Source organism: Poromitra crassiceps, assembly GCF_964638095.1.
Source record: "Poromitra crassiceps genome assembly, chromosome: 17".
NCBI lineage: Eukaryota > Metazoa > Chordata > Actinopteri > Beryciformes > Melamphaidae > Poromitra > Poromitra crassiceps.
In genome coordinates, this window is record NC_139635.1 from 25,543,946 (window position 1) to 25,569,716 (window position 25,771).

General features: G+C 46.1%; 1 protein-coding gene across 1 annotated transcript in view; it reads left to right on the forward strand.

Moving 5' to 3' along the window:
* The window catches only part of LOC310791892 (GATOR1 complex protein DEPDC5-like), a 44,569-nt gene that overhangs the window by 13,006 nt on the left and 5,792 nt on the right, over window positions 1–25,771 (forward strand). Inside the window, exons 21-37 of the mRNA XM_083653570.1 lie at window positions 46–269; window positions 1,448–1,648; window positions 2,319–2,454; window positions 2,548–2,639; window positions 2,805–2,864; window positions 4,836–5,019; window positions 6,038–6,198; window positions 7,693–7,813; window positions 7,930–8,097; window positions 10,501–10,720; window positions 11,651–11,784; window positions 11,874–11,979; window positions 15,835–15,938; window positions 17,345–17,425; window positions 17,733–17,865; window positions 22,155–22,263; window positions 24,547–24,783. Coding sequence (XP_083509696.1) covers window positions 46–269; window positions 1,448–1,648; window positions 2,319–2,454; window positions 2,548–2,639; window positions 2,805–2,864; window positions 4,836–5,019; window positions 6,038–6,198; window positions 7,693–7,813; window positions 7,930–8,097; window positions 10,501–10,720; window positions 11,651–11,784; window positions 11,874–11,979; window positions 15,835–15,938; window positions 17,345–17,425; window positions 17,733–17,865; window positions 22,155–22,263; window positions 24,547–24,783 — 2,471 coding nt within the window. The remainder of the gene's footprint in view (window positions 1–45; window positions 270–1,447; window positions 1,649–2,318; window positions 2,455–2,547; window positions 2,640–2,804; window positions 2,865–4,835; window positions 5,020–6,037; window positions 6,199–7,692; window positions 7,814–7,929; window positions 8,098–10,500; window positions 10,721–11,650; window positions 11,785–11,873; window positions 11,980–15,834; window positions 15,939–17,344; window positions 17,426–17,732; window positions 17,866–22,154; window positions 22,264–24,546; window positions 24,784–25,771) is intronic.

Genomic DNA, 25,771 nt, shown 5'->3' on the forward strand with positions numbered 1-25,771 from the left:
GATCTTTTGGACTCGTGAGACCTGACCATGTGACTCGTCTGTCAGGATTGGCCGCGACAAAGAGGCGAGCGGACGGAAGAGCTGGGGCTCGGCGGACATCGGCGGAGGCGTCGGGGCTTCGCCCCCCGTTCGCTGCAGCGGCCCCGACGAACAGCGCAGCCTGGCCTCCGACGACAGCCTGGGCCCCGTCTCCAACATCCTGCTGATCCCCCGCATGCCTCCCGCCCAGTATGAAGTCAGCAGCTCCCTGGGCTACACCAGCACCAGAGGTGAGCCTCCACAGCTGGAGTCTGGGCTTGTGTTGTCACTTACTGACTCTCACTCTTTCTCTGTCACTTTGGCTCTCCTGCAGTAGTCTATTTAAGCAACGTAGGGTTAGTACGTTACACACTAGCAGCTAACAACACAGGCTAGCGTTTGTCGGGGTCTCCGGTTTAGCTAGCAAGTTTGGTTGTCACAATTGATTAGCTTGTAAAACGCTGTTTTTTCAGCAACTGAGCCGGAAACAGATTTCACCATTGAAATCAGCATGATTGTACATGTTGGTCAGCTAGTGTTTCAGTCACTCAGTGGCGTTTTTGAGAAATCATTGTCACATGATGTGAAGAGGGTAGAAGCCACATCAACGAACTTGATGTGTGCAGCACTGCTTGATGTGTGCAGCACTGCTTGATGTGTGCAGCACTGCTTGATGTGTGCAGCACTGCTTGATGTGTGCAGCACTGCTTGCTGTCTGCAGCACTGCTTGCTGTCTGCAGCACTGCTTGATGTGTGCAGCACTGCTTGATGTGTGCAGCACTGCTTGATGTGTGCAGCACTGCTTGCTGTCTGCAGCACTGCTTGCTGTCTGCAGCACTGCTTGATGTCTGCAGCACTGCTTGATGTGTGCAGCACTGCTTGATGTCTGCAGCACTGCTTGATGTCTGCAGCACTGCTTGATGTGTGCAGCACTGCTTGATGTGTGCAGCACTGCTTGATGTCTGCAGCACTGCTTGATGTGTGCAGCACTGCTTGATGTCTGCAGCACTGCTTGATGTGTGCAGCACTGCTTGATGTCTGCAGCACTGCTTGATGTGTGCAGCACTGCTTGATGTGTGCAGCACTGCCTGATGTGTGCAGCACTGCTTGCTGTCTGCAGCACTGCTTGATGTGTGCAGCACTGCTTGATGTGTGCAGCACTGCTTGATGTCTGCAGCACTGCTTGATGTCTGCAGCACTGCTTGATGTCTGCAGCACTGCTTGATGTCTGCAGCACTGCTTGCTGTCTGCAGCACTGCTTGAACACCCTTCTCAGATGTAGAGTGATACTGAATTGTGCAAAGGAGAGCCGGCTCTGGCCGTGGTATTGCATACCATGGCCATGAACCAATTAGATTGCTTGATTTATTTCATTTTTTCCTCCATCCCATTCACCCACCCTCTGTCACTCCATCCTCTTGTTTGTCAGAATTGCTGGAGAAGATGATGGAGTCTCAGCGAGACTCTAGCGCCCCCGGCAGGTTCACGGTGGGAAGTGCTGAGTCCACGCTGCACATCCGGCCCGGAGGTTACACCCCTCAGAGGGCCCTTATAAACCCCTTCGCCCCGTCCAGGATGCCCATGAAGCTCACCTCCAACCGCCGCCGCTGGATGCACACCTTCCCTGTCGGTGAGACACACATGCACACGCACACACACACACACACACGCACACACGCACACACACACACACACACACACACACACACACACACACACACACACACACACACACACACACACACACTTGGGTACATTACTCGTGACTAGGGATGCAGCGATTAAGCGATTTCACTATTTATTTATTTTTTCCAATATTTTATTTTCATTTTTCTATAGAACACAAAACAAAACAGACAGGCTCAGACACAAGAAAATAAAAAACAAACAAACATACAACATAATGAACATTCAACATTACAGTAGTGCTACCAGCCACTTCACTTCCTAGTTGTCACAGAGCACAAAACGTAATCACCCCCTAGGGTGTACGGGAAATGTACTTAACCAATCTGCTAACACTAGCGTGAATGGGCAAGATCGCTGTGAATTACCCGTAGTGTTGTGAAATAAATTAATGCATAATAATCGTGAAACCGTGATTTTCGCCCGCTCAGACTATAATCGTAACATCAAAATCCATAATCGTTGCATCCCTACTCGTGACTCGAAAAAGTAATACTATAAATATCGTCTGGACGCTACCATGCTGGTCATGTATGCCAGAGACCAGCCTCTAGCTGTATTTCTAGTGGTCATCAGCAGCACATAGACTGTCCCGTTTTCCTGTTGTACTTGAGGCCCGTCTGGAGAAGCCATCCAGATCCACCACCAGACCAGACAGAACATGGCTGAACTGCAGGGCAGCCAGCAGAGAGACCCCGCCCACACCTCGGCCGAGCTGCTGGAGCTGGCCTACCACGAGGCCACCGGAAGGTTAGACCCACCAATCACGAACCAGCGGGCGTTTCCTATTTGAATTCCATGTTAGGTTGAAGCACAGACTGAGTGCATTCGGTTTTGTTTCAGGCGAGCAACCACTCGGCAGGCAGAGAACGGGCTTTACATCGGTGGAGGGATGGAGGAGTTTACTGGAAGTCCAGGAAGCAACAATAGTGCTGGTACGCCCATCCTCCTAAAACACATAATACTGGGCTATCTTTTTTTTTTTACATTCTACCATTTTATATATATCCTGGAGCACTATTTTATCAGCCTTGATGAAAGGAATATATCAGGTTTTCGGATGACTTTACACATTTGTTTTCTTTTTGCTCTCTACACAGGAACTCTGACCAACCGTGGCTCCACATTTGAGGACTTCTCGCTCGGCGGTGCCGACCCAAGTGAGTCTGTCCCGCGGCTCGCCCCGTCATCCAATAAAGACGCATACTACTCGCACATTGAAGAGTCGCCCACACTGTCGCGTGTCCGTAACACACTGTTGGTTTGTCACGTGTCCGTAACACACTGTTGGTTTGTCACGTGTCCGTAACACACTGTTGGTTTGTCACGTGTCCGTAACACACTGTTGGTTTGTCACGTGTCCGTAACACACTGTTGGTTTGTCACGTGTCCGTAACACACTGTTGGTTTGTCACGTGTCCGTAACACACTGTTGGTTTGTCGCGTGTCCGTAACACACTGTTGGTTTGTCACGTGTCCGTAACACACTGTTGGTTTGTCACGTGTCCGTAACACACTGTTGGTTTGTCACGTGTCCGTAACACACTGTTGGTTTGTCGCGTGTCCGTAACACACTGTTGGTTTGTCACGTGTCCGTAACACACTGTTGGTTTGTCACGTGTCCGTAACACACTGTTGGTTTGTCACGTGTCCGTAACACACTGTTGGTTTGTCGCGTGTCCGTAACACACTGTTGGTTTGTCGCGTGTCCGTAACACACTGTTGGTTTGTCACGTGTCCGTAACACACTGTTGGTTTGTCACGTGTCCGTAACACACTGTTGGTTTGTCACGTGTCCGTAACACACTGTTGGTTTGTCACGTGTCCGTAACACACTGTTGGTTTGTCACGTGTCCGTAACACACTGTTGGTTTGTCACGTGTCCGTAACACACTGTTGGTTTGTCACGTGTCCGTAACACACTGTTGGTTTGTCACGTGTCCGTAACACACTGTTGGTTTGTCACGTGTCCGTAACACACTGTTGGTTTGTCACGTGTCCGTAACACACTGTTGGTTTGTCACGTGTCCGTAACACACTGTTGGTTTGTCACGTGTCCGTAACACACTGTTGGTTTGGTAGTAGGAGGCTTCAGAATCTTTGCCACCTAACAGATGATTGTAATAAGCCTTCAAGGGAAGCCAGGCAAGTTTCTCCACCGGGTGTCTTGTCTCCATGGGTCGCAGGTGTACAGAGCTTACAGGTCGTCATGTGGTTGAGGGTTACCCACTCTTCTCCCCTCTCTCTTTCTCTCTCTGTCTCTCTCCCTCTTTCTCTTTCTCTCTCTCTGTCTCTGTCTCTCTCTTTCTCTGTATCTTTCACTCTCTGTCTCTCTCCCTCTTTCTCTGTCTCTTTCACTCTCTCTGTCTCTTTCACTCTCTCTGTCTCTTTCGGTATCTCCTTCTTCCTCTGGGCCTCCTCCTGTTGATCTCTAACTTAACTGCTGTCATATTGCCAGCTTTGAAAATCCTTGAATTAATGACCTGTATGGTGGTTTTCCTACACGGGTGTGGCCTGTTTCAATACAACCAGCATATCTGCATGCAGTGTGCATGATATGTTCATCTTCTTGATCGATTGTACACATCGGTGCTTCTAGTCTTGCCGATGGCTCTGGCACAACGTATATTTTGATTCTGTTTGCATGATGTCATTGCTCTGCTTTTGATTGGCTCGGTCTGTCACTTCAGCGCGCACGCTCATGCTAAGCCCAGAACACACCTGTCATCTGCTTGGGAGCGATGGCCTTTCACAGCTTCTTCTGTCACAGGGCCACAATCTGCATGTCATGATCCCATCACTGCTGCACACCCGCCAGCGCCCTCAGGAACCACCAGCAAGCCAATGAAAGTAACCCCTTCCTGTTTTTTCTCTCTTCTTCCCTCCTTTTTTTTTTTATTTCATTTTTTGTGTGTCTGTCGCTGTTCAACTCCCTGTCTGTGACTGCTCCTCACCCTCTCTTTTCCATCTCCATGTTGTGCCTATCCACCTGCTACCTTCCCTTCTTCTTCTTCTCATATCCTGTTGTACCACCACATGTACCACTCTGCTGCGTACATGGATTTCTATTTGCTTTGGGGATTTTTTGCTTTGTGCGTCTGCCTGTGTGTTTTTGGGGGGTGCTCCTGAAGCCCTGCTGCTGTCTGCACCCCCGACAGTGCCCAGCTTCTGTTGCACGGTGGGGGTGGACTGGAAGTCTCTGACCACGCCCGCCTGCCTGCCGCTCACCACCGACTACTTCCCCGACCGCCAGGCGCTGCAGAACGACTACACCGAGGGCTGCTATGACCTGCTGCCCCACACCGACCTGGAGAGGTGCGCACACACACACACACACACACACACACACAAATACAACTAGGACTGGGCAATATATCGATATTATATTGATATCATCATGCTTTTTGTTTTTCTTTTTTCCATATTTTATTTGAGATTTTTCATAACAATAACAAGACAAAGATGCATGCTCAGAAACATGCTCAGACACACACATATACACACACACAAAAACAAACCAACAAAACAAAAAACACAAGGTACATAGCTACCAGCTGCATAATGTGCTTATGTGCTCATGAGAAATGTGCCTGAGAAGAGTCATGTCTTTTTGGTGTTTGTGATTTGTCGATGTCATCTCTTGTCCTGTTTTATGTCACGCCATGAAATGAATCTCACTGCAAATGAGTTTCCCCACATGGACAATAAAGTACCTTACCTGTTTAAAATACATACTACAGCATGCGCTGGGACGCGTCATCACTGATACCTAATACTATACGAGACTAGATATCATCTTAGGTTTTGGATATTGTAATATTGTGGCATACATGTTGTATTTTCCAGCTTTTAAAGGCTGCGTTCAGTAAAGTAATGTAATTTTCTGAACTAACTTACCAGACTGTTCTAGCTGTTCTATTATGTGCCTTTACCTATCCACATTACTGATTATTATTATTTATCAAATTATTATCAAAAATATCATTGTGTACATATTTTGTGAAAACACCAATAGTTATCCCTACAATATTGCCGTAATATCAATATATGATCGATAGGTATTTGGTCAAAAATATCCTGATATTTGATTTTTTTTTTCATATTGCCCAGCCCTAAATACAACATATAGATGACTAAACAAAGCTCCCTCTGGGGTGTTTTATTTCATTGTGTCTCTGCCTGTATGTTGAATGAATCAATCAATCAATCAATCAAAAAAGACACAATACAACAAGCATACAGTATAAAATAACTCCTCAAGGATAATCACAATAAAGTTGTCAAACTCATTTGCGTTGTTGACCTGTCTCCATGCCTGTCTCTCCCCCTGCAGGCGGGAGGATGAAGCTCCAGTGATGAGTGCTCCTCAGGTGTTTGAGGAGTTCATCTGCCAGCGGCTGATGCAGGGCTACCAGATCATCGTCCAACCCAATAACAGGAAGCCCCCGCCTGCTGTGGCCACGCCCCTCGGCAGCAGTCCACTCTACTCCAGAGGTAACGATGCCTTGTCTTAAATACACTCATTAGATGTCTATTTTTATTTTATTTGTTTTAGCACAGAATGACTTGGAAGGTTTTTCGGCCCTGCATGTCCACTCATGGATGAATCGAACTCTTCCCTAAGAGCCTCTGACACCGTTAGATATCACCAATCTGTGATGTTCAACACACTGCACTTATTCTGTCAGCCAGTGCTGTCATTTAATTTGTTTTGGTGAACACACTTTCCCGCTAACCTGACGCTGCTAGATGGTTTGTTACACCATGAACCATAGGTTGAGGCGATGTCTCGTCATAGACGCTGGGTTAGCTGGCTGGGGGCGGGGTCAGGGTGGGGTAAATCCTCCCGTTCTATCCATTCAGCAAAGTTAGTATTTAGCTGATAGCCCAGCCCAGGCAGACACGATCGGGGATTTAACCCCCGCAGTAAACGCACATCTGAACAGACGTATATGTACCTGCTCTATATCCCCAAACCTGTAGTGTAGAGCCGCAGCACCGTCCTTTGGTGAGTCAGCCCAATGAGATATATGGGCGGTTTTACCCCACTCGCGCACCAGCCGTAGTAACATTTTGTGGGCGTTCCCATATATGCCGACTGTCTCTATACGGGACCTCATCTTTGGAAAGTGCTTCAAAAAGGCCAGGCGCATTTAAAAAACAAAACTGGCAGGTGATTGGATGAACCATCTGTCTATCATTGTTTATCACAATGTTTTAATGTTGTTGGCACGTTGAAGGGATAGGCCACCTTTTTGGGAGTTTTGCCCATTTGCCATATCGCCCATACATAAGCAAGATACACAATGCCTTTACCGTCACTCTCTGTGCAGTATACAGTGAGCTACAGTCGTCCAGTTAGTATCGCCAATGAATTGGAGGAAACGGTACAGCCGTTCAAAGTCACCAAATACACATATTTCTAACGGCGCCAAAAATCTCTATGTACATGTTGTGACTCGAGTACTCATCACCACTCCCAAAAAGTTGTCCTATCCCTTTAACAAATACCTGGCAGGTGATCGGATGAACCATCTGTGTGTCAATGTTTTGGTTTTCTTTCAAGCAGTGTTACTCAACCTTTTCCCTACTCAAGAGTCACACTGACCAAACAAATCTTGAGCCACAATCCAAAAAAGTCCCTTTCCTTCCGCTATTTATTTGTAGATTTTTTATTTATTTATGTATTTTAAGTAGGACTTAAAAGAGCCACAACTACCCATAAAGGAGCCGCATGTGACCCTAGAGCCTCGGGTTGAGTATCACTGCTTTAAAGCATGAACTTGAATATAATCGCTTAATAAGTACTTGTGTGTTTACTATGAAAAGTCATTGTGGAACTTGGTGCATGCCGACTTTCAGGGAAAACGCATACACAAAGTTTCCTATCTCCGCTCACAAACGCAGTCCCTTAATAATAGTTAATATGCAGTGAAAAATAGATGTTGGTATTCGGTCACATTGTCTCTTCCTTCACGTGTCTTCCAGGCCTCGTGTCTCTACGCAGAGCGGAGGAGGAGGAGACTGTTTACTGGCTCAGCATGGGACGAACTTTCCACAAAGTCTGCCTCAAAGACAAGATCATCACTGTTACCCGCTACCTGCCCAAGTGAGTGCTCATCACCGTTACCTGCTCCCTGCCCAAGTGAGTGTTCATCGGCCCCTTACTTGTGTGTGTGTGTGTGTGTGTGTGTGTGTGTGTGTGTGTGTGTGTGTGTGCGTTAGGTACCCGTGTGAATCGGCCCAGATCCAGTACACCTACAGCCTGTGCCCTCCACACTCGGACACCCACTTCCTGTCCTGCTGGGTGGAGTTTGGCCACGAGAGACTGGAGGAGTACAAGTGGAACTACCTGGACCAGTACATCTGCTCTGCTGGCTCAGAGGACTTCAGGTGGACACACACATGCACACACACACACACACACACACACACACACACACACACACACACACACACACACACACACACACACACACACACACACACACACACACTCACACACACACTCTCTCTCTCTCTCTCTCTCTCTCTCTCTTAGCCTGGTTATCTGGTAATCACATAGTCAGAGACTGTTTATTAAAGGGAGATGGCCCAACTGCGAGTCGTTTCCTGTATCTGTGCCACATGTTTGTTTTTTTAGGAGACTAGCGACAGGTCCTCCTGAGTATTTTTCACAAGCCACACATCTTCCGAACATTCTGACACTAAAAAGGCATTTTTCAGACAGAGAAATGAGGAGAAAATGAACTTTGTTGGAGACCTGTCTCTGTCTCAGTAGCACACTCTCGCCAGATCTGGCAACAGTAGCTCCTGCTGGATCTTGTAGGGGGTTTAGCAGCAAAATAATGCACAAGCATTAGTCGCTTTCACACACAGATCGAGATCGAGATCAATATTGCAGTTCAGAAGGCCCGCAACGCCGGCTACCTTGCCACAGAAATTGCTTTCGCACAACACCAAGCAGCTCTGCTATATTTCCGCCTCGGAGTGCGTTTTCAGATAGCATCCAGCCATCCACCCCTCCCGGATTGAAACGAGGGTGAACGAGGGGCGCTGAGTTTCATTATTATAATTAATCAAAGTCCGACAAATTAAAATGATGCTGGTCACCAACCAAACCAACCAAAACATCACCATGTAGCCTACAGCACAGCAGCTCTCAACAGCTGCTCTGAGAGAACAGATGACAGTCGACAGCTCACCCAAATATGCCGACAATGCAGAAACTGGTAATCATTTAAAGTCTTCTCCAAGACAAGGTAGGCTACCTGCATTATTATGAGAGGACTTACTGCGTGTGGATGCATGAATATATTCTGGGGAGTTGAAGATAATTTTGCAGCTGTCCATAAAGCAGGCTGCAGATGGATTTCTCTGTGCGCACCTATTGCGAGAGAGATTATTCTTATAACCGAGGAGTCTATTTAACGCACAACAGGCGAGACAGACTGCAGATATGCTTTGGTTATCTTACTTCTGATAGTAGGCTGTTCCGTGTCGCGGCTCCTAGCCTTTCAGGTGGAGGCGGAGTGGAGGGTGATACGGCGCTATGACACTACCTCCACTGGCCGAAGGAAAGGCGTAATACAATTATTCACCAGCCCGCTTTCATCACTTTCACATCGGAGGCACGGATCACATATTCCACAACATTTACCGCTTTCAAGGCCGGTGTGAAAGCGGCTATTAAAAGTCCATCAGTAATGTGTTAATGCCCAAGCTTTGTCCAGCAATAGGCTGTAATAACATGATCAAGTTATCTATATTTTCCATCCATCCACACGACGTTCACAACACTTCCACACGAGGTGGGGGGACCTCGCCTACTTAGGAGACAGGAAGTGTATAACATTTCATAATGCGTCATCTTGTTTGTGTATTGAGTATCTTTGACATAAGCCGACGCTGTGTTCAGAAAGGTTCACTCATTCGCTCACTCACTATTCCCCATGTAGTGTTGATCTTAGTGAACTATATAGGGAACGATCAAAGGAGTTTTGGACACTACCTCACTCTTTTCCTTCGGTAAACTGCAAGATCTGTACAACCAGCGGTGCCTCAGGAGGTCCCTGAAGATCATCAAAGACACAAACCACCCCCACAACAGTCTGTTCTCCCTGCTACCCTCAGGGAGGAGATACAGGGTCACAAGAGCACGCACAAATCGCTTGAGGGACAGTTTCTTCTGACAGGCCACGAGACTCCTTAACATATACAAATAGTGTAGTAGCCGTACTGTACCGCACTGTAGATGCTACCATTATGTATGACTAATGTTCAATAGTATGTTATACGCTATTTGCACCTAACAGAATGTTATTATGTTTAATTATGTTTAAAGTATGTTCATGCCATTTGCACTATGGGCAGTGAATATGCCACTGTCTGTGGCGTGTCTTACTGCTTAATTGCTTGTTGCCTCTTGTTTTTATTTATATATCTTTTATTTTTTGCACTATGTTGTAACGGAGCCTACAGCACAAGAATTTCACACGTGATACTTGTACTACGGAGTGACAATAAAAATCTTGAATCTTGAAACACGACTGCATTGCATTGTGGTAGATGGGAGGAATTGTAGGCTACATTCTCTGTTCACTAGAAATTGCTCTGCATTGTGGGTATTTTACAGTGGACTATATACATACATAGTGAATTAAATGAACAGTTGAGAATTCGGACACCAGTACAAAATGGCCAACACACTATATAGTCCACTATTTCTCTAATAGGGACCGGTTTTGAACAGGGCTAGTCTTTTAAAATGAGCCTTTTCATTTCCTGCTTCCCAAGTTTGATCGACTCTCTGAAGTTCTGGAGGACCCGCTTCCTGCTGCTGCCGGCCGGAGGGGCGCGGCGCGTGGCGGACGGCGAGGGCCACTGGGACGTGTACGGGGAGGGAGCGGGCGCCGGGGGCGGCTCCCCCGACTGGCTGCTGCTGGACGGCTTCATCCGCTTCCTCGAGGGCCTCAACCGCATCCGCCGACGCCACCGCTCCGACAGGATCATCAGAGTGAGTCTGTACACAGCGAGACGTGTGGCCGCCCGAGTCAACTCTGCTGCAGTGCCAAGTCTCGAGTCTAAATGTAGAGCAGCAAGTCAAGTCACAGGGTCTTACAAGTATTAAAAAGGCATTGAATTTAATATTCTAAAAACAAGGCCTTAAAAATATTGGATTTTGTTTACAAAGTATTGACAAAGAATTACGTTTTTTAAAGATGTATTTGGGATGAACAGAAATCCTCCCCGGGATGAAGAGGATTTTTTTTACTTCATTTTTTCCATTTGGAAAACGTCACCTGAGCCGACAGTCAGTGTGCACATCACTGGCAAACAGTGTGCGTTTTCTGAGAGCAGCAAGTGTGCACTCCGGAATGTTCGGCTTGTTGATTCCTCGCCTGACTGCACTCGGCTACTCGTCTATTTTCAAGCCAAGCAGGTAGAGGTACTGGCTTCAAAACGAGCCTTTTGATAAAGCTATGTTAGCCTCATTGCTAATGTTAGCTTTCAGTTAGGTTCTGACAGTTTGTTAACCGACTTATCTGCACAGTTCTTAAAGGGTGTGTGGCTGCAGGCCTCCTCCGCTCTCAGGCCAGCTCACCTCACGTCTCTTCTTCTTCAGTTATTCTGAACTCCCAGTAACGTTACCTCACGCTCAAGGCCGCATAGGAGCGCTGTGGGACATTTTTCCTAGCCTGGGTAAACCCAGCCCCCACGTGACCTGCTCTCAGAGTTCCCAGTCACTACTACCTTGTGACTCGCGAGCAGGTCTGACCAGCCTGAGAGCAGGTCACTGGGGGCTGGGTTTACCCAGGCTACATTTTTCCCATATTCCCCGTTGCTTCCGACACACAAGTGCCAATATGATTGTGAATGATGGAGGGTTTTAGTGCTGTTTTTTTGACTCTCTGTCTCTCTCTCCCTGTTTTTCCCCCCACGTCAGAAAGGCACGCCGATGAAGGGACTGCAGGTGACTAGTCCTCTGCCCCAGTATCCTCCAGAGCCTGTAGCGCCCCCGGCAGGCAAGAAGGGCACCTCCGCTTTATCAGCCCTCCTGGAGCTGGAGCAGAACCAGAAGTGAGTTGCAAATAATCCAGCATGTTGTTCCGTGAATCCCAGTCTGACTAGGAATACTTTAGTGCTGTAACGATCTGCTTCCCATCCAGGACTCTGGAGGAGCAGCAGCAGCAGCAGCAGGGGAAGACCTTAGTAGCTACCACCGACGCTTCCAATGTCACCACAGCGCCCACTTATGTGGACAGTCCCCGCAAGGTGTGTTTTCTGTGTGTGTGTGTGTGTGTGTGTCAATGACCTACAGTTTTTTGTGAAAAGTGGTGTTGCGTTCAGTGGTGATTGATTGCAGATAGGATATGTTGTTTGGTTTTTCTCTTGCTTTTGGGGTTAAGGTTTTGCAGACACATGAATGTATCTACGTTGATGTCATTCTATTGGCCAAAGGAAGCGTTGCACACTCTGGCTCCATATGCATTTCTTTTCATGTGAAGTTCCGGCCCTCCAGCCTTCTTCAAGATCAACAGTAGTACCACAACAGGTACTGGGGATATAGAGAGCCAAAGTGAAACGTCACTTCCTGCTTTCTCCCTGTAGCAGCGCTGCGAAAAATCTGAATGGCGGTGGACGGAGAATAAGGTTACTTTTTTGATCCCGTTTGAATTGTGCCACGGGGTGCCAACGCTAATTTTGTCAATTTAAAATGTAAACTTTGCATGTCAAGAAAGTTGCAGTTTGTCGCTTCTCTTCATTGTATATGGATCATAGCGATGCACGGATGACATTAACATTGCTGTTATGGTCGTTAGGCTGTTATGGTCGATAACCGATATTTACCGATGTCGATATGATCTCTATAGGACGAATCAGCGTGACGTCACTTGACACCCAGAAATGCGGAACCCCGCGGCAGTTAATAGTATGAGTTGTGCCAAACAAACGTTAACTCATTGAGTGCCAATGACGACTTTAGTCGTCAATTGCTTTAGTAACGTTGAGTGCCAACGACAACTAAAGTCGTCAATTGCGTTTTTTGACGGTGGGACGTGGATCAAAGCCAGATCCATCTCCTGTAAAATTTTGGGGCATGTTGAATGTGTAAAAGCTATTTTACCGACCCATTAGGTGGCGACAGTGCTCTCCAGATTAGAGAAAGGCCAGGAGAAAAGAGAGAAGAAGTCATGAGGAAACGGAAATCGCATCGATATGCATGAATGTGCCTGTGAACAGCAGTCAATCTGCTGACACCACGAGCTCCTCCGTCACGGCTGCGATAGCCCCTCCATATGATTTAGTTGCCGATACCAGCCTCTTTCTGAAAAGTTACATTATTCTCAGCTGGGAGCCGGCGAAAGGCTGTGAAAAAGCGGGGGGATGCAGCGCACTTTTCAGTGCAGACGGAGCAAAGGCAGAGCGAGAGCAAACGCAGCGACACTCAGAGTCGCGCAGAGACACTCCCACAGAGGAGGAGGAGGGGGGTGGGGCACGCAGGGCAGTATACAACACACAACACCCACACAGCAGGCTCGATTGACAGAGACAGGCAAACAAGCTATCTGATGCCCACCAGCAGTAAATCAAAGACCAGCAAGAAGGTGTAGGGTCTGCGCACGCAGGGGCCAGCGCTGCTGGTTGCAGCTAAAAAATATTATTTTGCCAAACAAAATTCCTTTGTTTTCACTGTTTTATTGAAGGAAATTATTTTTGAGGTGTCACATTAGAAAATATTAGCTTCAGAGTCAGTCATGTGCTTGAAATGCTATATTTCACAAAAGGCTCAATATCTCAGCTTCTAGATGAAAACGCCAATTTTTTCTGTTTTTGACCTATCTTCTCCGGCTGATAACTAAAGAACGGAAAATGATATCAATAAACTTTTTTTTGCTGCTGATACAATAGAGTCTCATCGTTCTTTGTGCGTGTTCGGTGTTTACATAGTAATATCACACAATATTCTGTGGGCCTCGAGAAATCACTGAAAACGCTCTGAAACTCTGGCACTGGGAGCGTCCATTCTCCAAAAGTGGCTGGCACTCAATGAGTTAATATCTCAAAAAATATACATCACATCGCTTATATTTTGACATTCTGAGTGAGAGCAGAATTAGCTCAAGAGTTTGATGTATAATATATACATGTCGTGTTAAAGTTGTGTGAACTGTCGCAGTTTTTAAAATGTAAACAGAGTCAAGCCGGCTAGAGTCAGACACTCACGCCTCGCGCCACTTGGGCTCCATAGGGTTCCATTGCCGTTACCACCCAGTGACGCGGTTTATTTACCAAAATGCTGCTCGGCTGATCCCTCGTATAAAAAACACATTTTTACAATAATAAAATTTGGTACATAGTGAAAAACGCATGTAAACACTGAATTTGAAAAAGTAATGCATTTCTTTATTTCCAAAACATTTGAAAAAGCCCATAAATCATAGATTTACTGCATTGTTTCCTCTCAATGTGAAAATGTTGGCTGATACCGGCGATAACTGACTAACATCTGCCGATACCGATATGATCGCCGATATATCGTGCATCCCTAATGGATCATATCCTACATGTTTCGCAATCTTCTGCTGATACCTGCAGCGCGGAGCGGCATCCAACCCTCTTGCATACTCACTTTCCTCCATTCTCCATAGTAGCTCTGGGAGAGCTGCCCCCCAGTGATGTCATCGGCGTCATCGGAATCATGTGGTTGCAAACAACCTATAGGCTAGGCCAGATCATAGTCACACCTCTGATGGTGTTACTGGTTAGATAATAGGCTCGTTTGAGATGAGCAAGTTCTGCGCAGATTCGACCAGCGCCATTGCTTGGCCCGTTGCATGATGGTTAGAAAAGTTGTCCGACTTGCTCCGACTGCGTGCAGCCACGGGACTCTCGTGAGAGCGAGGCGGGCGCAGGTTTGGAGCGAGAAGAAGAAGGCCCAAACGTCACATTAAAAGAAATGCATAATGGTGGCAGAGTGTGTGACGCTTCTTTTGACTCAAGTCTGCTTCCGCTGATCAGCACCTCACTGCAGCGTTTAGTGTGCGTTACTTTTCCTCTGATGTCATTTGATCTGCAACATGATTGGTGTCTGCTGGTATTTGGGGCTTTGCTTCCACCTGCTGTGTTTCCCCCGTGTGTCTGCTCTCTCTCTCTCTCTCTCTCTCTGTCGCTGGGCTTTGGGTGTTTCATCCTGGCATCAACTCTTCCTGTTTGCTGACAGGACGCCGCCTTCATTTTGGATTTTATACGTAGCCCTCGCTCCTCCTACATCTATCACTCTCAGGTCAGTAACAAGGCCCGGGGCATTGCTGCATCCCTTAGACTAGAGGTGTGTGTGTGTGTGTGCATGTGCATGTATGGTGGGCTGTCACCTGCGCGCTAACCCCTCGAACCCGAACTCACCCTCTGCACGCTGGGTTTGTGCACACAGTGTTCTGTGTCTGACGGTAGGTAGCGAGTGACTGTCAACTCCAACGCCGGGATCACGTTTCATAGTTTCCAGGTGAAACTGGTTCATCAGTTGTAGTGCTACAACATACACGTGTCTTCACTGCAACTCTGATGCACATGAAAGGTTTTCGTCAAAACAATATAGTGCATTTTTGCTTTTTATTTCAATTTTAGTTTCATTTTAGTATTCAGTATTTGGTAGTTTTAGTTGAGTTTCTCTTTTCTTTTTTAATTTAGTTTATTTTTTAGTTCTAGTCAGTTCTAGTTTTAGTATTTTTTGGTGCGGGTGATCTCTTTTTATATAAAGTTCTAATAATAGAAGGTGTTTGCAAAACACCTAAAATTCATTATTTATCTTCAAAACAAAAAGCAAAAACATTTGACGCATATTTCGGTTTTTAGTTTTTTTTACAACTAGAGAAGGGTTTTTTCAGTTAGTTTATGACTGTTTTCCCTACACCTAGTTTCTCAGTTTTAGTTTTGATTTGAAATGAACCAGTTTACATCAGAGTAATGATCCAAATGTGATCCCAGTGCTACTAATTTGTATCACAGCTGAACTGTATCTTGCACTCGAGTTAGCGCTAGAGGCCCACTCTGGCCATGCATGATCAGGACTGGCATATTGAAGGATAGCAGCCATCTCATCTCATGAAGTATAATTGACCTGTGTAGCTGCCTGCTGAAGCACTCGAGGCCCCAGAGAAAGGAGCCCAACCTGGGGCCACTGCAGCCCAGACCGCAGGAGACACAGCAAGCAGTGGCAGCACAGACACCAGGTAGCTATGTTATGGCTCATTTCCACCACATATAACAGCACAGTACAGCTCCACTCTATCTGGTATTACTCGGCTCTACTTGATATAGACTCTGTTTCCATAGCAAGTTTACTTGCCTCCGCCCACACCTGGTCATCATAGCGACCGCATATCTGCCCTCCGCCCATAGCCGAAGTAGGCTATAAGTATAACGTTAAAATGAAATCAATACACAGAACTTTTAAACTGATTATGAAATACTGGTGCCTCTAAATGACCTACAGTGTACATGGGCAAATGTGACAATCGGCTAGGAGAATGGATATCACTTTGTTGTTACTCAAACTCACATGCATGCACTGCGCGGGGACGGGAGAGGCGCTACGAGGAGAACCCCAGCGGCAGCTCAACAGGCAAGACCGCGGCTTCGCCTGCGGCCTAGCGGAGCCAACTACAAAGGGCTTCCCGAGGAGCGCATGTTAAAGCTGAGCAAGGAGATCGCTTTTATTTCACCAGCGCCGAAGGCAGCAACACAAAAGACTGATTGAAATAACATAACAGAAGAGAAGGGTAAGCCCCCACTAAACTGGTATGCAGCGCTGCATTGACAGTCAGTAGGATAGACAGTAAACACGATTCTGCCTGACCAATCAGTCGTCTACAATGTTTTCACGTCACCGTATGAACCCGGGTTCGCAGAATAGAACCCCGACGAGGCAGGTACTAAAAGTAGCACGACTCAGCCCTAAATCAAACCGGGCTGGGCCGGTTTTTAACGGTGGGATGAGACCATTTGTCGAGCGGAGCGGGACCGCGCTACTAGCTGCGGTGGAATTGAGCCATTTACTGTATACCTACATACATCATGGCTGCAGCTAACGATTCTTTTCATTGTTGATTAATCTGTCGATTATTTTCTCGATTAATTGATTAGTTGTTTGGTCTATAAAATGTCAGAAAGTGCCCAAAAATGTTGCCCAAGATGATGTTATCAAATGTCTCGTTTTGTCCACAACCGAAAAGACAGAAAACTGTCATAGGCGTAGAGAAACCAGAACATATTTACATTTAAGAAGGATAGAATTTTTACTTTTTTTAAATTACTCAAACCAATTAAAGCATTATCAAAATCGTTGGCGATTAATTTACTAGTTGACAACTAATCCACTAATCATTGTAGCTCTAATGAATTGTGCGATGACTTTTGTTTGACTTGTAGGGAAAGCAACTGCAAAGAGTACCTAGGTTGTTGGTATTCACCTTGTATGTTCTTCCCTTATTTTTGTATTTATTCATATTAATTCTCTTGAACCATGAATGTGAGTGAAGTTAACAGTAAGCTGTGGTTGGGTGTTGATCTGTGTGTGTGTGTGTGTGTGTGTGTGTGTGTGTGTGTGCGTGTGCGTGTCGTGTGTGTGACTCCTCAGTGGCCAGTCTGGAGCAGGAGCTCTCTCTCTGTCCTCATCCTCAACACTGCTCGAGATCCTAGAGGCCATCAAACATCCCACGTGAGATAGATCTGTGTGTGTGTGTGTGTGTGTGTGTGTGTGTGTGTGTGTGTGTGTGTGTGTGTATGTGTGCGTGCGTGTGCGTGCATGTGTGATATGATATGATATGCAGTTGTCATTTGGAGCTAACGTCATTCGACTTGACACCTGAAATTAAAACTCAGTTTAGTTAGATTTTACTGGTTACTTTATCTAAATAGAAGTAAAAAAAAAAAAAAAAGTGTATCCACTGTGTTGTCCCTTGTTGTTGGTAGTTGGAGAACTGCAGTGTATATATTGTGTCTGACTGTGTTATGTGATATTGTAGGACGGGTGTACAGCTCCTCCCGGAGCAGAAGGGCCTGCCACTCAACTGCTTCATCAGCGCTGAGATTGTCCATTGGCTGGTCAACAATGTGGAGGGCGTGGCCACACAGGGCATGGCTGTGGATGTCATGCAGGTAACACTTCACCTGCGGCCTGTATCACCACGCAAGATTAGTGGCTTAGCGAGGTAACTTCAGGTTTAACCCTGGGTTTGCCGTGCACTTCTTACCCGGGTAGATCACCATGGCAACTCATGCACGGCTAACCTGTTCCATGAAACGCATGAAAGACACCTTCTGACCAATCAGCTCTCTGGAAACAGGCAGTCACCATTCCCACAGGTTCCATAATGGAAAATAAACTGTTCAAATGAAGATCCCAATAAAAACCTGAAACCCAGTATTAACGGTTCCTCTTAAATTAACTGACAGTGAGATGCTGTTCACAGGGCAACGTGGAATCGCGTTGTTTTCCATGATAACATGATAATTGTATTGGAGCTATATTGTAGCAGGTAAGCTACTTAATTGACCATATGTTTTATGGGTTAATGATACTGTTGCATATGAATTGCGCTGACATTAAACCACACCTCTTTCGTTTGCACGAGCACATGTGCACGAGCGTTTTCATGTGCATGAGCATTCTCATGTGCACGAGCGTTTTCATGTGCATGAGCGTTTTCATGTGCACGAGCGTTCTCATGTGCATGAGCGTTCTCATGTGCACTCATGTGCACGAGCGTTCTCATGTGCACGAGCGTTCTCATGTGCACGAGCGTTCTCATGTGCACGAGCGTTCTCGTGCACGAGCGTTCTCGTGCACGAGCGTTCTCATGTGCACAAGCGTTCTCATGTGCACGAGCGTTTTCATGTGCACGAGCGTTCTCATGTGCACGAGTGTTCTCATGTGCACGAGCGTTTTCATGTGCACGAGCGTTTTCATGTGCACGAGCGTTCTCATGTGCACAAGCGTTTTCATGTGCACGAGCGTTCTCATGTGCACGAGCGTTCTCATGTGCACGAGCGTTTTCATGTGCACGAGCGTTCTCATGTGCACGAGCGTTCTCATGTGCACGAGCGTTCTCATGTGCACGAGCGTTCTCATGTGCACGAGTGTTCTCATGTTCACGAGCGTTCTCATGTGCACGAGCGCAGCTGGATAGGATTGACAGGATCGAGATGATAACCACCGTCGTGTGACCGTTAAATGCGATTGCGATTGTCTGGTTAAGTCAAGGGAACAGATCCTGGATCTGTTTATCTCGATTCGTAGTACAGGCCCCAGGATCTTGAAGGGGGAAAAAATACAATATAGATGGAAGAAGAAAACATGTTATGCCCAATATTTGTTGGGGATGTGCAATAAAGACGGTACGACAATATGTCGCAATATTTCTTCCCACAATATTGTATTGATATTTCAGGAAAATATCGCGATGCATCGCTGTATCGATTTCTTTGCACAGCCGTCGAACCGTGTGTTCAGCAGTGTTGAGCAAGTTACTTTAAATTAGTAACTTAGTTACAGTTACTAGTTACTGCTCTGAAAAATAACTTAGTTACTTTAAGTTACTTGTTACTTTCCAGGTAACTAGTTACTAGGCAAGTAACTTTTGAGTTACTTTTTTTTTTAACTCTCAATTTTCTTATTAACACATTGACTGCCAGCCGTTTTTTTTTTGCTGTAGGTAGCTTTTGCCAAGCCGTTTTTTTGAGGATTCTGGCTCATTTTACAAGAGCCGAGGATTCTTTTCTGCTTGGAGTTTGTCAACACAAAGTTCACAAAAGTACTAATAGAATGTGTGCTTTCTCTGTCTAAAAGAGTTAGTTTGTAGAGTTAGTAGTTATGTAGATATTAGCCGTTGAGTACAGCATGGTTTTAGCGTGTGAGACAGGAAGCTGAGATAATCGCAGTTTTGTGAAATTCAATCAAACACGCAGAACAGTCACTTTAACCATTTATTTTTGGCATCAGTGAGAGATCAGACATCCAAACAATATAGTTCCGAACGCCCTCTCCTTCAACTCCTCCCTCCGTGGGCGTGTCTAGTGGCTTTCAGCCTGCGTTTGTCACAAGTGAGTGCTCTGCTGCTGGGAGCCTGGCAGGGAGTTTGAGCAGCCTGCCTCCCTGGCAGCGAGTGTGGATACTGTAGGTCTCACTCGTCTCTTGGGTTTGAGAGCCCCGATGAAGCCCCGTGCGACTCTAGGCTTTATGCTGCCCACCATGGACAGTAGCCACACAGTCCATTTCAGGAAACCCCCACCGCAGCAGCGCGAAACCGTCCCCGCCTACAGTATGAGAATGAGGCTTGTTCGTTTCTGACTGTAAAATCGCCAAGCCATTTCCTTGATTTCCTTCCTTGGAGGAAGCAGCCGCGGGAGGCGGCTGCTTTTGGTTGACTTTATATCTGTCGGGAGAGGACCGTCGCCACCTAGCTGGTCGGTAAAATAGATTATACACATTCAATACTTCCAATATCTCCATAGGAGACACGGGGGGCATTGATCCACGTAGCACCGTCAAAAAAAAAAATTTTTTTTTTTTGACGACTCAACTCGTCGGTGGCAGTGAACAGCTGGATTGTGTTTGACGACTCAACTCGTTGTTGGCAATTAACGTGTTAATGCACACACATTATTTTCGGGTTGCTGTAGCACAGTGTGGGACAAGACAACTGTCAAATTTGATCATTGTACCCATTATCACTACGACAAAAAGTAGTGGAACAAGAAAACACAACATTTAGGCATTGAGGCATATTTATTGTTGCCTTCAAAAAGTAGCCAGTACACTTTTGGCAGTGTATAATTAACAACTGTATCAGTAGTAGTCTATAATATCCTGGCTGAACAACATAAACACTGTGGTTACCCTTTGTAACAGCGGAGTGACACTCAGCAGCAGAGCCCAGCTCCCTGCAGATAGGGAGAGAGCAGAGCCCCAAAGCAGCCGCTCGTCACGGCTGCCTTTAATAGCAGTTCATCTCCAAAAGGCAGCAGACTTGCAGGCATTTTTTTTCCCCCATTTCATGACCAAACAACGCGAAACACACCGTGAACACCCTCCAATGCGAGGGGATTCTGTGAGTGAGAGACGAGTGCTTGCCTGGTGCAGGGCACTGGTGACAGACAGCCTGGGAGAGGAGCGAGGAGGAGAGGGCTCCATGCTGCTGACTCGCCGAGCTGGCCAAGCGGTGTGAAGTGAACACCGCTACCGTACAAAACACAATTTGCGCAAAATGACCCGTTTCACTCTCAGAATTTGGTCCAGTAACATTAGAAAGTATAGAAGTGCCACACGATTACTTCCTCATCAGACCGCCGTCAGACTCCAGGCATTTTCCTCTCTACCCTCGCTGCTGTAGGTCCCGCACAGAATCGTTTTACCTGGAAATACTCACAGTGATTAAGGGGCTCACACGCAAATGTCAGTGCAGTTCGACTTAAAAAAAAGTGAAGTAACGAGTAACGAGCCTGTTTAAACCCGCAATAATTGTAAGTACGTTGCGTTACTGATGAAGTAATTCGTTAGAGTACTCATTACCGCAAAAAGTAACTTAGTTACTGTAACGCGTTAGTCCCAACACTGGTGTTCAGTGACACAATGAGAATACTTATGCACCTTATTTTTTTATTTCAGTGTGTTCAGTAACTGTGCATTTGTGCAAAGTTTGCAAGTTCCTGTGGTAAACCTGCTATTGTTTCCTTTTTGGGCCCTATGTATAAGGAGGAAAATGCGTCTTTTCAGGAAATGCTGAGTAGATTAGTGTGTCTACACACCTTGATACAATGCTATGTGATGATGTGTTGTCTATATACACACCTTGCTACAATGCTATGTGATGATGTGTGTTGTCTTGGTAGGGATGTTCATCAATTATCGAAAATCGATAATTGATCGTTAAGGATTGGAATCGATCCTGTGGCATTTGGATCGATTTTGTTATTATAAAAAAAAAAATGTTCCTCCTCGCCCCACTCCATTGCACAGCTGACTAACCTGAGGTGGAGCTTCATAAAGTCTCTAGGTTTTCTGGCTGGGCACGGGCCTTTGTGCCAACAAAACTGTTTTAAACATGGGGAATTCACACCGGCATGCGCCGGGGACAGCAGTGTTGGAGAGGAGACACGTTGAAATAAAGAGTTCATTGAGGAGAACACGTTTGTCTTTCGTATTTTCTGCCATAGGCATTCATTTTGTAAAAAAAAAAAAAAAAAAAATTCTAAGTATTAATATGATCGATAATCGATAATTGATCGTTAATTTTGACCGATTATCGATTTTGGAAAATTTTCAAAATGAACATCCCTATTGTCTATATACCCACTTTGCTACAATGCTATGTGATGTGTGTTGTGTATGGAATGCTTGCATGTGTCTTTTCAGCAGTTGGCTCCTTGTGTCTGTTGTGTCTCTGCAGAAGATGCTGGATGAAGGCTTGGTGGCCCACGCTTCTGGAGATGCCATGCGCACCTTCGTCTACGGTTTCTACTTCTACAGGATCGTAGGAGAGAAAGACGGTGAGCGCTGTTGAAGGAAAAATGCGCCCGAAGGTCAAATGGCTCATTGGTTATTGTTTCCGTATACATACTGTCGAGTTATTCATATGTTCAGTTTCATGCTAAAAAATGTAAAGTGTTCAATGTTTTCCCCCCAGAATGTTCTTCTGATCAGGGCGGAAAAGCCTCTGAAACAGCATTAGATGATTGGACACTGTATGTAATATCATAGTAATCATGATAATATAAACATATTCATGTAATGTCATCAAAATGACGCATTAGGAAACAGTTCAGGTTAAGGGTGTCCCATAGACAACCCAGTTGGGTCTCACAGCGAGAAGGTCGTGGGTTCGGAATCTCCACCCTGGTCCTTTCTGTGTGGAGTTTGCATGTTCTCCCCATGTTTGCGTGGGTTTCCTCCTCCGGGTGCTCCCTTTTCCTCACACAGTCTAAAGACATGCTGGGCCCTATCTCATGCCCGGTGCAAGGTGTTGTCATTGCTAGTTTCTACCACTCACTCCTTTTTCTTCTAATTAGCACTGGGTCGGTACATCAACGGACTCAATGACATCAACGACTAGCAATGACAACGCCTCGCACCGGGTGTGAGATAGGGCCCGCTGTGTTTGTAATCGCAATGTATATAGTCTCGTGAAATGTGTAGTATGTATATGATGTAGGGCCCGACCGATACTGGATTTTTGAGGCCGAGGCCGATACCGATATTAGGGAGTAAAAAAATTCCGATATCGATATATTGGCCGATATTCTTATATTAATTATACACATTATATTACACAATGTTTTTGCAATGATCCCTCAAATATCAAACACTTGACAAAGATAACTTGACACGACTTGAGATATGTAATGTAGGCAGGATATTTTACAGCTCATCAATAAACTTTATTGTCCAAAATGACATCAACGCAATGAAACGGTAAACTTAACTGGAGATTGAATAATTATAAATAACTAGAAATACAAAAACACAAATAGAACAAATATAAAATATAACTTGAATTAAGAAAAAAGATCAAATATACACAACATGTTGTCTATGTCTTAACACATTGGGTGCCAGCCATGTTTTCATTCCTGTAGGTAAGTTGTGCCAGGGGTGTTTTTGACGATTCTGGCTCATTTTAGAACAGCCGAGGATTATTTTCTGTTAAGAATTCATGAACATCAATCATCTAAAAATAACTAATAGAATGTGTGCTTTCTCTGTCTAAAAGAGTTAGTTTGCAGAGTTAGTAGTTATGTAGATATTAGCCGTTGAGTACAGCATGGTTTCAGCGTCTGGAAATTTATTCAGAGATAAATGGCTTTTTGTGAAACAGTCACTTTAACCATTCATTTTTGGCATCAGTAAGACCGTCAGACATTCTAAACAATAGTTTTGAACAGTAATTTCCTCCATAACAACAGGAAACACCCCTCTCATTCAAACTCCTCCCTCCGTGTGTCTTCTCCTCCTTCCTCCTGGCTTCAGCGGGCGTGTCAGAAGCGCGTTGTGCTGCCTGCCTGTCTGTCTGCGTGCCTGCCTGCCTGCTTGCCTGTCGGGCAAGACGAGTCTGAAATGGATATGGATTACTGTAAAATCGCGTCGCCATTTCCTTGAATGGCTTGCTTCCGCGGTGTGTGTGTGTGTGTGTGTGTGTGTGTGTGTGTGTGTGTGTGTGTGTGTGTGTGTGTGTGTGTGTGTTCGCGCGTTGCTGCGCGGCTCTGGGGGGAAGGGATCTCTGTCCGTTCTGTGTGTGTGTGTCCGGGCGAGGCGGCTGCTTTTGTGGCTTTTGGGTCCCGTGGCTGTGACTTCTCTCGGTCTCTGTCGCCACTTAGTGGTCGGTAAAATAGATTACACACATGCTCTTGCTGCAAATACTTATCTCGAAGATGTAAAAGGGGTTGATTGATGTCCCACTGTCAAAAAAAAAAAATCTTTATGTAAGACGAGTTAGTCCGTCCTTGGCACTTAAGCGCTGGATTATGTAAGACGAATTAGTCCGTCTCTGGCACTTAATGTGTTAAAAAATACAAAATAAAAAAATATCGGCATATCGGCCAACATATCGGCCGATACCGATATATCGGTTATCGGCCGATAATATCGGTGGACCGATATATCGGTGGACCGATATATCGGTCGGGCTCTAATATGATGTATGTAACCTATGTTGTGTGGAGTTATATGATGTAGAATATGACTGTGATGATGCTATGTCAAGCCCTTTGATAAGGGGCTATAAACATAACTAACCTGAAATGAATTCTACCATCCCTGGCCTCCTCTCCTCCTCCTCTCCCCAGGCCCGACACCCCAGCCCCCCCCTGCGGCCAGCGGCTGGTCGACGGCGGCGCTGGAGGACTTCGCCCTGTTCCAGAGGAAGTGGTTCGAGGTGGCCTTCGTGCTGGAGGAGCGGCGGCCCTGCGACCTGCCCGCCTTCCTGCTGCCCTGGCTGCCCAGCCGGCCCGCCTCCTACGCAAGTAGGCACAGCTCCTTCAGCCGCAGCTTCGGAGGACGCAGCCAGGCCGCGGCACTGCTAGGTACACCCAGCCAGAAGCCCCGCCCACACCGCACCAGTAGTCTGCCAATCAGACGCAGGCCCCTTTGCAAGTCTCCTTCACGGGAACGGCCCGGGTCCGATATCGAAGTGTCACACAGAGCAGCGGGTGCATTTGTTTTGTGTGCCCGGGCAGCGACGCGCCAGCTGGGCGGAGTTTGTACTTCTTAACAACAGGCTCTCCCAGCGGTGAAAAGACGCCAAGAACCAAAAATCCACAATCTGACCAGTAAGCAGCATCTGTATCAGAAGAATCATTCACAGTCCATGTACATTTCCTCAAGATTTCATAAGAAAGCCATGAAAACATTCACAATTTAAGTTGTCTTCATTGGGATAAACAACATTTAAAGCAGCTACGAGCAAGATTTTCGATTGTTATTAAAGAGTCTAAATTTAATATCGATGCCTCACATCTTACCTCTAATAGTAAGACGAGACCAACGGCGAGCAGTCTCGCTTGAACCCCGAGTGAATCGGCCAGTGTTGTCTTGATGATTAGTCTGTCTGCGGCCGGGGCAGATCAGGAAGTGAAATGAAACGGTTTGCGGCAGCCACTACCAGCCATAACCACAAAATAACAAAATAACTTCCAAACAAACTGTTAGAATATAACGAGAGATGTTCGTGAGAGTAGCAAGCCCCTGGATGTAGCGAGCATGGCGTTCTCCTTGTTTATGGTCTGTTGCTAGGCAGAGCGAAACGGTTGAAGGCAGGCAGCTGCCGTAAACCGTTTCGTTTCACTTCCGGACCGCCGGAAGACAGACACAGACTCTATACTCATCAAGAGAGCAATCTCCGATTCACACGGCTTTGGTCTCAGCTACTATTATAGGTAAGATGTGATGCATCAATATTACATTTAGACCGTTTAATAACAATCGAAAATCTTGCTCGTAGCTGCTTTAAGTAAGGCATGAGTTGTTCAAATGAGCTGAGTTAGAGGCTTGTCTTAACCGGATCAACGATGG